This window comes from Hesperophylax consimilis, chromosome 5, assembly GCF_061612785.1.
Source record: "Hesperophylax consimilis isolate HC1 chromosome 5, BYU_Hcon_1.0, whole genome shotgun sequence".
Taxonomy (NCBI): domain Eukaryota; kingdom Metazoa; phylum Arthropoda; class Insecta; order Trichoptera; family Limnephilidae; genus Hesperophylax; species Hesperophylax consimilis.
The window spans coordinates 9,525,551-9,540,843 of record NC_142840.1 but is presented as its reverse complement, the minus strand read 5'-3'; the positions used below and the strand labels follow the sequence as shown (position 1 = coordinate 9,540,843).

At 33.9% G+C, this 15,293-nt stretch overlaps 1 protein-coding gene across 4 annotated transcripts in view; it reads right to left on the bottom strand.

Moving 5' to 3' along the window:
* The window catches only part of LOC149423499 (spondin-1), a 312,969-nt gene that overhangs the window by 15,978 nt on the left and 281,698 nt on the right, over window positions 1–15,293 (bottom strand). For 3 of the 4 annotated variants that reach the window (XM_089631593.1, XM_089631592.1, XM_089631589.1), the window contains exon 9: window positions 11,693–11,909. In XM_089631593.1, coding sequence (XP_089487719.1) covers window positions 11,693–11,909 — 217 coding nt within the window. The remainder of the gene's footprint in view (window positions 1–11,692; window positions 11,910–15,293) is intronic. The other variant, XM_089631591.1, reaches the window with a different exon arrangement.

Below are 15,293 nucleotides of genomic sequence, written 5' to 3'. Positions count from 1 at the left end.
CGTTTCGTGTTACCCCGCAATCACAGTATAAAAAAACTCAAAATACTCGTACTACAGTCAAATTACACCACCCAATGTGGCCATCCCATTACGGGTAGCCCGGGCTCCACGCAACCCTTGGTGGTTCCTTTGAGGGCTGGGGTCGTTTTCACGGAAACGCTGAGAGCCTTAAAAAACCAAATTGACTTTAAAATATGAGACAAGCTCCATTTCCTCAGAAAAATCGCTCTTCCGGAGTGTCTCATTTGATACGGATAGGCCTATTAAAACTGTCAAAAGTTACTAAAGGAATTTACTTTTTTTACTCATTGAAAAGCTTTTTTATCGGCTGGAATGGTAATTTATAGTAATCGCTTCAATGCCTAGGTTCCTCCTTCCATATTCGCTTTATGAACAACATTTTCTCAACAGGCCTTCGCTAACAAACTTTACTGTTTACGTTGAAATCTACGTACAATATTGAACAATGTACGTATATTTAAACAATAAAAGCTTTATAACATACTTACCTTAATCATTGGTATAAACATTTTCCTGCATCTGTAATCTATATCTGGAAATATTATTCACCAACAATTATTTGGCTGTATAATTCCAGTAGGTGTAATTTCCTGAATGTGCAATACCATCAATGTGTAATTCTGGCAGTGTCCTTCTGTCACCGGTTTTATGATTGTGAAGTCAAAAGAGAGAAAAATTTAAATATTGAAGACAATATTAGTGATTTTTAAAACGAAAATCTGAAACAGAAAAATCAGAAAAGGAAACGGTCACATCTGGGACTCGAACCCAGGACCCTTGTCTTTCCGGGACAATGCTCTACCAACTGCGCTAATGGGACCCTATCCTCCTCGGTCACTTTTAACTGTATCATACTTCGAATAAGAACTACCAACATTGTCTTCATTTTTTTCATTTGGGGAAAAAAATGAATACAATGTTGGTAGTTCTTATTCGAAGTATGATACAGTTTAAAGTGACCGAGGAGGATAGGGTCCCATTAGCGCAGTTGGTAGAGCATTGTCCCGGAAAGACAAGGGTTCTGGGTTCGAGTCCCAGATGTGACCGTTTCCTTTTCTGATTTTTCTGTTTCAGATTTTCGTTTTAAAAATCACTAATATTATCTTCAATATTTAAATATTACAATTTGAGGTTTTACTCAATAAAAGTTGTTCCGAAAAATAATAATCAAAAGAGAGAGGCTAGAAAATTATCTTGCGCGCACATTTGTATTGATCTAAGATCACAGATTCAATTAACTGAATTTTAAATAAAATACGACAGTCGCACACTCAGCGCTCGCAAGAAGTGCTTTGTCATCACGACTACCAGCGTTAGACTCTTCAATGAGAAAGCTAGATTAAATTATTTGGCGGTTATTTGAGCAGATGGACAATACGGACAATGTGCCAAGGGCGATACGGTGTGCTGTGAAGCATACTATCCTCCTCTGAGTGGATAATGAACTCAATTCAGATTAGTATTCAATACTCTAAGCCAGATGTTCCCAACCTTTTTGGGTTCATTGCACACTTTTCAAGTATATTTTTATACAGCGCCCCACCCCTACTAAGCCCAAAGACAAACAGCCAGGTACTTCCCCTTCTTCCCCTCCCCAATATTTTTAGCCTCAAAATCTACCCCAATTGGGATGCCATATGCTAACTGGCTTAAGACGCTTGGGAGCAGTTGGGACTATTTTTTGGGTTCACATTAAAAAAATATATAAGGTTGTTTATTCTTATCATTCGGAAAGTCAGATTAAATACTTTTTTTTGGCGAAATCATTGGGAACTTTGTGAAATTAAAACCTTCAAATTGCATCAGCCGTAGATCTTAACATAACAATCGCTGAATTATCAGTGTTTATAATACATTAAGTGAACAAAGTGTGTCTATTGCCTACTATATCATATAAAGTCCTTAATCGCATTTAACTCTTGATTGCCCCACAAGCTACTTAAATCTCCCACTGGTGGGTGATATTGACCAGGTTGGGAATCATTGCATTAACCTCTAGCAGGCTCAGCACTTAACCATACTTCAATAAATGGGTCTATCACGATCACTTTGCGGCAGCTGCTACATTAAAGCCACTATCGAGCAGTTTGATAAACAATGATAGTTTTAATCAATTTAATAAATTATATTTTATTAAATTGATTTCTTCAAATTTAACACAATTTCTGAAGATATGATGTATTAATGAGAATAAAGCAAGTGGTGTAAGCTAAGATAGAGTTGTGTGATGCTCACGCTCCTGTGTTAAACTGAAGTAATGGTTTATGGCTATTAAAATAAAATATTAAGAATACTTAATTTTATTAAACTATTATTTTTAATAAATTTTTGATGGTTTTACCCACCAACGTAATATTAATCATTGAAGTAGAAGATAACACTAAAAAAACTAAACAAAACATGAAACACAACTCAGAAAATAACGGCCACAACTGGAAATTGAACCTAGGATCTTTGTCTTACTAGGACAATACCACAATTATTTATTGTCCCGGTAAGACATACTGGCTTCGATTTTCAGTTGCCTTCGTTACTTTTATTTCCCGTGTCTTGTTCTGTTTCACAATTTATTTAAATTTATTAGTATCATCTTCTTCTTTAGAGTAAAATATTATGAGTTTGTTCAAGACTAAAGATTGATTTTTTTAATTAGATTCACTCCACGCAGGAGGACCCGAAGGAAATTATTTTCAAATGTCATCTTTTGGGATGTAGTGTGGAAGGGCTTTTTTATGAAAGGAAGGAGAGGACGTTTTGGGACGTTAAAAGGTATGCTTATTGGATAGGAATCTAGATGTCAGTGTGTCCAGGAGTGACGGACATATGAACATATCCCTCCCACTGTTGTGCAAGGCGATGGGACTAGAAACCAGTTGAAGAGTTCAAATTGTCTCCTCAAATCAGCCCAAGAATCCTGAATACCTAGACAAACCTCATCTCACGAACCCAGGCACACCTGCTAAATCACGAAACTTAGCGAACCACTTAGGATGACCTATGGCAGAGGTGTTGGTTATCCAATAAATGGTTTCCGGGGCGGCGATACCCAAACTGAAAACGAAATGATATTAATACTGATCTACCGAAATATATTAAAAGTTTGGGATAAAAAAAGAGTCTGGTTTTTGCTCTCGTTTAATTACATTCCGAAAAAGAGCCTTCGAAATTGACTTTTAATTCGTTTAACTGTTTAACGAGAAATCTTTTACCTAAAGCCGTCTCCCTCCTCCAATTCATTTGCGAGAATCCAATCTCAGGGATATCTCGATCCGATACAATCGTCCTTAATTGAAGTAGAGACGATCCTATCCCGCCCAGTTGTACGTACTGACGCTTCTACCCGAGGCATTTGCTTCACACGGCTGATAAACTCTCCTCTTCATTATAGATCTGCCAGAGATTGCAGTGCTTTTGGATATTACAGTTAGCTCTCGATTTACCGGGACAAATTTTAAATTGAAATAACGGATATTCTGGAATCGACGAATGAAAAAACCACATTATACATTGTTCCGCTCTCACATCGCGAAACTTTTCGAAACGAAAGAATTCATGAAAAACCAAAAAAAATATTTTGTCATTTTTTCATTAGTGCCCAAATAAAAAAAAATCAATGTAACAATAAAATATTTATTTTTATGCAGTTTGCTGTATAAGTTTCACCTATATAATAATAGTAATTTCTCCCCGATTGTTCCGCTGTCCTGATTTTGAATTTACACTAATTTTTAAAGAACAATTGTAAAATGTTTCTAAATGAATTACCGCTGTTCCTATACATGCATTCCAAGATTTTCTTCAATTGTAAGCATTAACACGTTTATGTTTTACTACAGTTATTGTTGTGACAATTTCATATCTTGATATAGGATAATGGGACTAGCACAACGTTGCAAAAATTATATGTTCGAGAAAATTTTTGTTTGTTTTTAAACATAGCGGATAAGCCGCTTTCAGGTTACGCCAAACCTGAAAAATCGAGTCTTTAGCGTCGCGACGACCAAACCGCACGCCGCGACGCCTTCTTGGCGGTACACTAACGCGTGAAATTAGATTCATTATCGTGACTTTAGTTCTCTACGATCATCGCCGACGAAAGGAAACTTTTCTCCGCTCCTCCGGGCTTTGGACAAAGCTGGTTACTCCGAACACGAACTTTATCACAAGGATTCCTGTCGTTTTATACCATTATTGAATGATATATGATTTACAAATAGTTCAACGTTATATATACTTTTTACACGTATAAAAACGCCCTTTCAAAAACAAGCCAACGACGTGTTCATTATAATTTTGGTTTTTATTTCTCCTACTTTACTATACTTTTATCTGCCCGAAGGCAGTAGGACTACAGACATATATTTTTTAGAGCCATATTTGGGGCTGGAGGAAGTTTAGCTAGGGGAATCTGTGGGACTGAAGGAATTTTAGCTAAGGGAGTGAAAAAGAGAAAAAAGAATGTCTGATTAGAACGTTTCAATTTCTAGTGTTAGTTTAACTACAGAGCGATGCTGAGAGTATCATCCACTTTGTTTGAAACATCAGTTTTAAAATTGAAAAATGTACTAAATAATTAAGTATCCCATCACTTTTGTGTTTTGCGTTAGAAATTGTACTGAATACATTTTATTTGTTATTACCTGATTTCATTATCGTGTGATATTTGAATTGTTCATTTACAATATAAAATTTAATTGGATTTCCCAATTATGCTTAAAACGATTTAGACACAGCACGAAAAAAGTGAAAACATTGTACAGAGAAACGGAATTGTTCTCATTACTATAGGTAAATTTTTAAATGGAGAACGTTTCTAAAATTAGATATTTTTTATAGAAATCCTAAAAATATTGTTGGTTATTTTTTTATGTTATGCAAAGGCGGATTGATAAATATGGAATCCAAGCAACAAGGAATTATCCATTTTTCAGTGTAAAGAAATATTTGGACCTACATAAAAGAATCTATACATTTTATAAAGGACATTCATTACCCCTCCCCTCCTCATAGCGTAAGAAACATTAAAATCTGTATTATTTTGAGAAAAGCAATTTTGAGAAATCGAACCCTTTGGATTTTATATTGCTAAAATACGAAGAACCTTTTCAATAACTTAATGAAATATGTTCAGAGTGGAATTTATTTTTAGTCTTGAAAAATGCGACCGGAAATAATTGAGAAAGTCAAATGAAAGAAAACCATTTCCCATAAAAGTCTCCGAGAACCTTTTCAGAAGTCTGATCGTAAAATAACGATAGTGCCCAAGTAAAAACAGTCACGGCACTAAAACGAAGAGTGTGCATTACTTCCTTAAAAGCCCTATAAATGCTCTGAGCAAAGTTTTCATACGAAAGTAGTATTAAACTTTTCACAGGCCGGGAATTTCTAATCAGAGTCTCAAGAATCGGATAGAAGCAATAACTTAGACAATCGGCAAATATCGCAGGAAGTTTCTCGATTACGGAAAATCCGTGGAACAATATGTTCCCGAAGCTCGAAACTTGTGAACGACGTATCTCAAAGGGAAGCATCGAGGAATCATTCGAGCATTTGAGGGAAAAACTTTCTGTATAGGTATACCGCTGATGGCTAAAGGATGCATGTAATGGTAAGAGAGGTTACAACGGAGTTTTCAGCAGCAGAACAGTATTTCCATTGCTGCATTTATGAAAGGCAACAATGGGGTTCAGAGCGTCCGTGTGGGTGTCGGAGTAAAAGTGTAACAAAAACCCGACTGCAACATTGAGGCGGCAACAACATGCAGCGCGGCATGCAATACGTGCCGGTGTGTTTACCGCTCCGTCGCGAGAGGTTTCGTGAACATAATTTGCGAGAATAAACATTCGTTTTGAGGGAAGAATATATTATAGAAGTTTTAGAGTGCATCTCCCTTTAAACTTACACCCAAAGGTAAAGATTTAAAGTGAACAATCAAACGTTCTCAAACTGTTGATTAAAAAAGCAGAAAACTATTAAAAACTCTCCAGCGTCAAGAAGTATTCAGCCATTTTTGTCTCCAACTATTTCAGCTCGCTAAATAATTAAGATTTTGTGCTTTTAAAATCAATTTATCTGTCAACAATGTATCATGTTTTCTCTAGACGAGACGTCACATTAAAATTTTAATGAGGGTAGGGGGTAAGGCTCTCGATCAGAAATCTGGAGGTTATAGGTTCAAATCCCTGCGTGCGTAAGAATTTTTTATTAATTTTTGTCATTTCACAACTTACTCACTTAAAATAATAAACGGTATATATATCGAACATGAAAACACGATTTTATTGCATTTATTATTATAAAATTTGCCAGTTGAAAAATGCACCAAAATAATCGGTTACTAGGCGATTCAAGCCGGAAAAACAAAGAATATTGGACACTTGACGCTGACTCATACAAACACCTGCGTTTAGAACAGTAAACAAGTTTTTTTGTTTGATGTAATTGATGTCACAAGAACGCTTGTTGGAGAAATTATAAATCCCCAGTTAAAACAAAATATTGAGTCAGTCAAGTTTAAAAATTACCACGAGTGGACGGAACACCTCCAGTTGAATCGCGATCTGTTAATTATAATTAAAAATTATAAATTCCTGAGTGTCAACTGAAATCTGTAGTCGCTTCTGTTCCTCCATCACGGCACAAACATTTTAAAGATTACAACTATTGGCGACGAGCTGTTTACGGCCGGCACTCTATCAGCTGAGCAAGACGTATCTGTCATCATTACAATAATGGGGCGTCTCCGCGTGCCGGCTCTTATAATCAAATGACCATGCCGCAACTGACGAATACCTGCTGGCTACCGACTGAACTGCCCACTGCCGCTGATAACCTAGAGGCTGTACAATCCTTGCTGCATTGATGCTGAAAACCTAAAGGCTGACCATTTTTTCCTGGCTACCGACTGAATAAGCCATTGATGCTGAAAACCTAGAGGCTGGCCGATTCCTGCTGGCTACCAATTGAACTGGCCACTGCTGCAGCAGTCAAATCTTAATAATCAATCAATAATAATCAATCAATAATAATTCAGCAATAATTTCAGCTCCAATCTGAAATTATTGCTGAAAGATTTCCGATTGTCTCAGTTTTTTATCTGTGTATTAAAACCCAGTTGTATTGAAATACATATAACTATTTTATGTGAATTGGGTTGGCTGTAAAAAATATGAAGTACCTATAAGCTACACCCCTTTGTACGTTCTGTATACCAGTACAATAATTGTAATTAAAATGTGAATTTTTATTTGAATCGTCTTTCTTTTATGATGGTTTGGATAGAACACCTCACGGTGTTTTACTTAAATCATTACCCAGGTTGAGGGCTGATGTGTGCCGGTGCTTATTATTTACAGTCTTTTCTTGTGCAGGCAAATACGTCCCGTACAGTATATTTTCGGAACGTTCCAGAGTGGAAACTACTTTCAATATCGCCATTATGTAAGATCACCATTCAATTTTTTTTTTGAAAATCCACCCGGTAGGAGACCACTAATGCTCAGAATTGAAACAAAGCTCAAATTTACTACTACTGAAATATTAGTGACTAGATTTGAAGAGCCCAATTACTATATACTTCCCTTCGTTCCTCGTTCATAGCTTTTCCATTCTTACAGTTCCTTCGGCCGTACAACATTCCTCAAATAGAAATTCGATAGTTCCGCTGGCTCCCGACGATATGGATTTTTGTATGGGAGTTATCACAAATCACAAGCATGTTGTTTTTCGTATATTTAAAAAAATCACGATAGATAAATTTCGGAAAAAGAGTATCAAAACTAGGACGAAGTGGGGAATTAATATGTTATTATTATTGAACCAAATTACGGAAAATTTTGACTTAAATTTGGGTTCTCTAATTGTGTCCGAGTTGCCCCATGCCTTATTATCTGAACAAAGGGTCTCATTTCTCACCAAACTTTCATTGAAGTTTGAAGTTTGAAGATCGGTTACCCAATAGCCCCAACTGTAATGAACTTGTTATTTGCTAATTAGGCCCGGAGAAACCTTATCAATTACAATGAAAATATGTTTTAGTAAGATAGATATTTACTAAAAATTGGACAGATAATTATTTTTGTGTTTTACTTGCCGATTTTAGAGATCTGATATTTTATATAACTTTTTTCAATGTCAACGATGACGATTTTCCGTTGTAGAACAGTCCAATATCGCACGATTCTAACCTTAAACATCGTTAAGTTAGTCTTAATCAAACATCTTTAAAAATCAAATTTCATATTATTTTGTTATTTTTCCTATTTTAGGGTTTTCCAATAAAAGGTGTTATTTTGAAAAGCCCGCTATTTCGGTAGATGTAATACACGCTTCAACAACGCATTGAAATTATTAAAATTCACTTGAGTGAATCAAATGCAAATCATCTTTGAGTGATGAGGCCCATTTGAGCAAAATTGTCGCATTTAGGGCTCGGAAAACCCAATAGTTATTGTTGAAAATCTTCTTTATCCTCAACGTGTGACTGTTTGGTGCGGTTTATGGTCCGGCGGAGTCATTGGACCTTACTTTTTCGAAAATGAGGCTGGAGCAACAGTTACGGTGAATGGATGGCTGTCGAGAGATGATTAATGATTTTTTTACTGCCGGAATTGGATGGTATTGATTTGGACAACGTTTATTTTCAACAAGACGGCGTTACGTGCCACACAAGCAATGAAACCATTGATCTTTTACGATTAAATACCAAAATAACACCTCTTATTGGAAAACCCTGTATTTGACAGGTTACATAAATACTGCGTTCACATATTAAACTAAGAGTTTTGTCCCCCGGGTCGGTAAAGAATGGATAAAAACAGGGACAGTATACCGAAAGCCCACCGATCCATATATTTGTATTGGAGCCTGCAAACAGTGCAAACGGGTTGTTCATAGACTTACTCGTATATGATATACTTCCCGTATGCAGTAAGGAGACTTTTCTCTACTTTCTATAAATGATACTTAATATAATACGCATGTATTATACACAAAAACCACCATATAAATAAATGAATAATTTCTCCAACTGATAGTGAAAAACCTATCAGAATTCTTTGCTTAGTTTCGAAGAACTACCCACACAGACAGTTAGACATGGTAAGCGACTTTATTTTATACTATTTAGAGATGATTTTAAAATATTCTAAAGAATTTATTATTTAGGCACGAATCACAAAAAATGGTAATTGACTTGATTTTAAATCATTTTTTATTGTATATTTGTTTAAGTATTTGTCTCCTGAATCTCTTATCAAATTATAATTCATAATAAAATAACTATAAATATTTAGGAATAAAGTATTTCAACAACATTCCGATTGAAATAAAGAAATTAAAGGATATTAACATACTTTAACTAAAACTGAAGTTACTCTTTCAGAAATAATTAACGAAATAATTGCCTGTTTTTCCCTTCATTGATATTTATTATCAGTCTATACTCATCTCCACAGTATTTAGATTTTGTCTCTTTATATATTGTTCCTATCATATATATACTTATTTATAGCATAATGATTCTATTTTTCTTATAATTAGTGTAACTCTCTCACCAAGCACAAGAACCAGTTTCTTCATTGGTGAGATTGAGAAAATAAATATATTTTGTAATGTAAATATATTTTTTATGTACTCATACTATATCCTGTACCCACTTTATATTTATTAAATAAATAAATAAATAAATTAAAAAAATTAATGTATTAAATTACCTATTAAAATAGTACCCATGGGTGAATTTGACGATGGTAAGATTCAGAGTAAAGGTGGCAAATTGTGATAACAGAAATCTGCAATACAGACAGTTTTATAAGCTACAAGCTGACTTGTGCAGAGATCACGCAACATACAACATTTCTCGCGTCTTTATAGTACTCGGTTTTTGGCGATTCCTTACCGACCCGTGGAACGACTGCCTGATTAAACTGTAATTCTATTGCAAAAAGTATTGTACATTATTGAAATAAGTACCTAATCCTCATATAATCTCCTATTATGAACGGCACGTCCGGATATCTATGCATATATAAACACACATCATAATATAATGCTTAATTAATCTATAATCCTTAGCTTATATCGTTGTTAAACTCGAAAGATCTTTGGAAATATCTTAGGTAAGAGCAGATTCATTCGCGAAGAAATTAATACAGAATCTGGAATAGTTGAATAATTAATGAGAATCTTGGCTTTGGTATTTGGTTGGGTAAGGTTATGTATATCAATAATGTTTGCCGGTATTGATTGTGTCCTTAGCTCTAGCAAAGTTGGAAAACAAATCACTTCGTAGTCTCATAGGAAATAGTTGTCAGATCTCAGATACTCTATAACATTGAAATGTACAATTTGTGTTGTTGTTTATCTTTCAGCTTGTTGGTGTTGTGTTCCAAGCAATCATATGAAAATATAATATTTGTTGGTACAACCTTTGATTGGTATATGAAAGAAAATAGCCAGGTCGCCTACATTCCGTCATAAACGAGGAACTAAATTTACGTATCTACCGATATCTTATGGAAAAGCTAACGAAACGCAAAAAAAAATCTATGTTTAGTCTCATGATACCATCTAAACCATGAACTGGTATCTTTTTATTGTTTTGGTTCAGTTAAATTTCAGCATTAAGGCGATGCCATACGTAGTAATGCAAAATCATGTGTTTTTGGTTTGAAAATTTGGTCGCCTAGAAATGTTTCAGAAGCTTTAGTTAAATACTGCGAGTAGAATACATCTTGACATAAGTCTTTTTATAAGCCCAGAAAAAAATAATGCATAAGGCCTATGAAAACTGCTTTAAAATTCAAAATCTCCTACTTACAAAACCCATTTTCGGTTATAATTTTATTGTATAATGTGGCAAATTAAGTTATTTATAAAATGATCGGGAAAAAATTAAATATTTATGCATAAACATACAGAAACTAAAATAAAAAGCACTTTTTGGCCATGTTTTTTTCTTGCATAAATCAAAACAGGCGGATGGTGTTAAGCGGGAATTTAAACCTTATCGCCATCTACGTAAGGGTTGTTATTGATAGCGGCTCACTTTAAAACATTACACGACGTAGTGCATCGCCTTAAAATAAATGTTTCGGTATAAAAACGCTTCATTCATTGAGATTGCATTTTTAAATCTTAAATAGTTTCATTCGGGACATGAGAATGGTGTTTCTCCTGAATGCGTAAGATTCCAATTTTTAAAGAAAGTTTTTTAGAATAATAATGGTTGCGTTCTGAACATGGGACTGGTTTCTCTCCCAACCGCCTTCGTGCATCGTAATCGTTATTCTTAATTCGAGATGTTAAAACTACATTCATAACTTCTCCCTCCCCCTAACCTTTGGCGCGACCAGAATGAATGATCGCAAATGAACAAAGTTTAGTGTTAGGTTAAGTGAGATGGATTTATCTTAATTCTAGGTCAGGTACTGATTCGCAAAGATAACGCGAATATCTGCCGGTGCTTAGTGTCTGTCCCCGTTGCCTTGCCTGCTATATAATCTTGAAGTTTGGTGACCGACTGCAAAGTGGGTGCAAATGCCCCCAGTGGGTATATAAAAAAATAATGTTAGATAAAATTATTTTCTTAATCCTTGGTTAGGTGACATTGAATTTTCTTAATTCTGTGTTAGGTGCTGATTCGCATTCTCTAAAGAACATGAATATCTACCGGTGCTTCTTGTTCCCTTGGCCTTGCCTGCAATGTAGTCTGGCGCCCTTGCACGCCTCTCGGTTGGTGAGTCTCCTGCTGCAGCCGGCCGTCTCAGCGCGCGTGTGCGACAGGTACCAGCGCTGGCGCCGCCGGTTGCCCTCGCCGCACGTCTTGGAGCAAGGTGACCACTCAGACCAGGCAGACACGGCGCAGGGATCGGCGTCGAGATCTTCATCTTGAACAAAATACGGGTTGTTATCCAGCAAGCATATTTATCTTAATGTCAGATGAATCATTGCCAAATTCATACTGTGAGGGAAATGATGAAATGGATTATGCATGCATTGGTATTAATTGTTACTTTGTTCAGATTGTTTCGACAGTGAACACGTAAACATAATCGATTTAATTTTTCTTGAACCTCAATCTATCAAAATTGTCTGACAAAAATCGATCAATAGAAAAGAATTGACAGAAGGTCGCCATAACAGCACTAATTTACGAAATCAAATCAACATTATACAGTTATTTTTAAGTTATTTTATAAGGTTGGGCAAGAGGTTTTTACTTTATAAAGATGCTTATTGAATTTGCTTTTAAACTCGAATTATGGTAGATTAAATAATAATTTATACATACGGTTTTACTAAAAAGCTTGGTGAAATTTTTATTCAATTGATAAACGACCGTGTATGTGAAAACCTTACTCATTGAAAATTAAAATAAAAACTGACATAATAGAGTTAGTGGAAAAATAAATTGCATATCCAGTCATAAAGGGTTGTATATCTTTCGTATAAACTTCAAATAATAATAATTTCGGATATAATATTATAAATATATTAAAAGTTCTATATTTTTCTTCATTTTAAAGATGTCGTGAAGAAGTACTAATTAAGAAAGAAGATAAAATTACCTTTTTGTATTTTTTTTTGTATTTTAATTATACTTTAATATTTAAAAATTGCAAAATTTTAATTTTATTCATGAAAAAAGTTGAAAAAAAAAACTTACATTTTAATGAAAACATCGAAAAATTTCAGAGAAAAAAAATCAGAGAACAATCTTTTTATGTTTTTTTTTTTGCAAAATAACTGTCACTTTTTATCTCGCTCAATTTCCAAATAATAACCAAAAAATCAGACTTTTTTTCAATTTACGCCCGTTTTTTTTCATTTAAATTATTGGATTAAACTGATATAAATAACACAAATGATATTGAAAATAACATTGTTGCGAGACATTTTTATTCGTAATAATTCTAAATAAAGAGTGTACAATGTGTAACAAAAACACGCCTCTACGAATATGAAGTGGTTTTTATGTAGTAGGACCAAAGGTTCTTCTAATATCTTTGAGTAGGACTGATTATATGTTAGGAGTGGCAAACTACTTCATATTTGCCTGCAAACATCGACATTTCGATTTCGAAAACACTAAGAAGTTTTTGATAACGTTGATAGATTTCATATTTCTACGCATAAATTCATCCTTGAAACGCAATATACTATTTCTATCTGAATTTATATGGATTAGCAGTCGGTTCAGTTCGATTCCACGTAGGGAATTATAAAATATTCACTTTGCCGAGACGTTTTAAAGTTTTACCTTTAAAATTAAAGCTAAATGGAATGTACATTTAATTATTCTAACCAACACAGAGTGACTGAATTAAAAGCGAGTTGGTAAAGCTTTCAACTCCGTAATTCTGTGACAGCGATATCCACTACCATTGTTTGCTCTTTGTCGCTGCTGAAATATTTTTACAGTCTAACAAGAGAATTACAACAGCGGGCTAGATTATACAAACTTAATACAAAATTACGAATAACCTTGAAAAATAACAAAAATATAAAAAAATTTACAGAACGAATGTCTTGTTGTATCTAATCATAATAAATGACATGTAGTATTCAATTTAATACTATAATATAATATACTAGCAGTTAAAAACCCGCTCCGCGGGTTTTTGCTGCTAGGCCCTGCGGGCGGCACTTGGTTGGGCTGCGCCCAGTTTAAGTGATACTAACAACAGTTACATTTAATAGATAGATATTAGGTCATTCACAGAGAGAGGGTGAGTATATATTGTTAAAACACGGAACAGGAAGGAGTTAATGAATAATAACATGCTCAATTTAGGCATAATAAGAATGACAGTTGTTTGAATAAATGAAATTTTACGTATTTGTGATGGATTATTTCAAATGATACACTATTATTGACTACATGTCTACAACTGATATTAACTGTTATGGTACCTAATATAATTTGCTCATAGGAGACTTGCAGTGCTTAAATATGTGTTACAACCGTCAATGTCTATAAGTTGAATCAATATCGTATAGTTTGTCACAACAATTAAAGATAGTTACAACAAAGTTGACTGAAATAATACATTATTACATATTGATTAATTGTACCCGTGTTTATGGATAAAAGGAGGGTAATTGTACAATATAATTAGCAGTCGGTTTTTTATGTGGTGTGAATTTTAGGTGTGAATTTTACTCCAACTGGTGGTAATTCTTTACCTAAAACTGTTACTGTATCTAATAAAGTTTAAAGTTAGATTATATATACACCTTCATCAGGAGAGTAAAAATCTATATATAAAGGTAGATTATTACAATATAGCGCCCCTGAGGTGATATCTCACAAAAGCGGCGCCATGCAAATTGTCCAATTAATAAATAAATATAATGTTTACATTTTATTATGTACGTATGCATTGATATACAATGGAAATAGATAAAATAATGTTATCCGATTAAACTTTATTTTATTAAAAAACAAATAACTTTTTTAACTTCACTTTATTATATACAACCAATACATGTTTCATGAACGAAGTATACACCGAAGTCAAAAATTTAATATAGATTACAATTGGAAAAAAGAAGTGGAAGGAGGGGGGAGGGGTAAGAGTAGGCTGGGTTTATAAGAATTAGGAATTACAATATGAAAGACCAGTTAAGTGGGAAAATATTTAAAAGAGAGTTTATAAAAAAAAAATCTTGTTAATTACATCTACTTTTATAAACATGTTCTCTTATTTCTAAAATTTCGAAATTATTTATTTGTGATGCTTTATATCCTGTGTGAAGTATTTTAAGGCCTGAAATTTTTTTTGCATATAACCATAAAACAATATATTCATAAGACAAATAACATTTAATAACGGTTATTCTAATAAATTGATAGTTGAAATACTAAATAAAATAATTAAACATATTATCTTCAAACGGTATTTTTAGCCTAGTTCTTAAGATATAAATAAACAATGGCGTAGAATTCTGTTTGTGGATAACGACACTTCTAAAATTATATATATAAACATTCCTGGTACTATTCAACCGGCGTTTTACACTAATAACAGAATGAATAAATATATTCTTAATAATAAAGATTGCGAAAATCAAACAATAAAATCAGGAGTTTATAAACTCAATTGGGCTGGATTGTAATTTATTTTACAAAGGTAGAACCAATAGAAACTTTGAAGTCAGAACTAAAAAACATCTCAGGGTTCTAAATGGAAATAGTGAATATGAGTTTGCAAATCATCTTTTGAATCACACTTTCCATAAAAATTCAGGTCTTAAAATACTTCACTCAG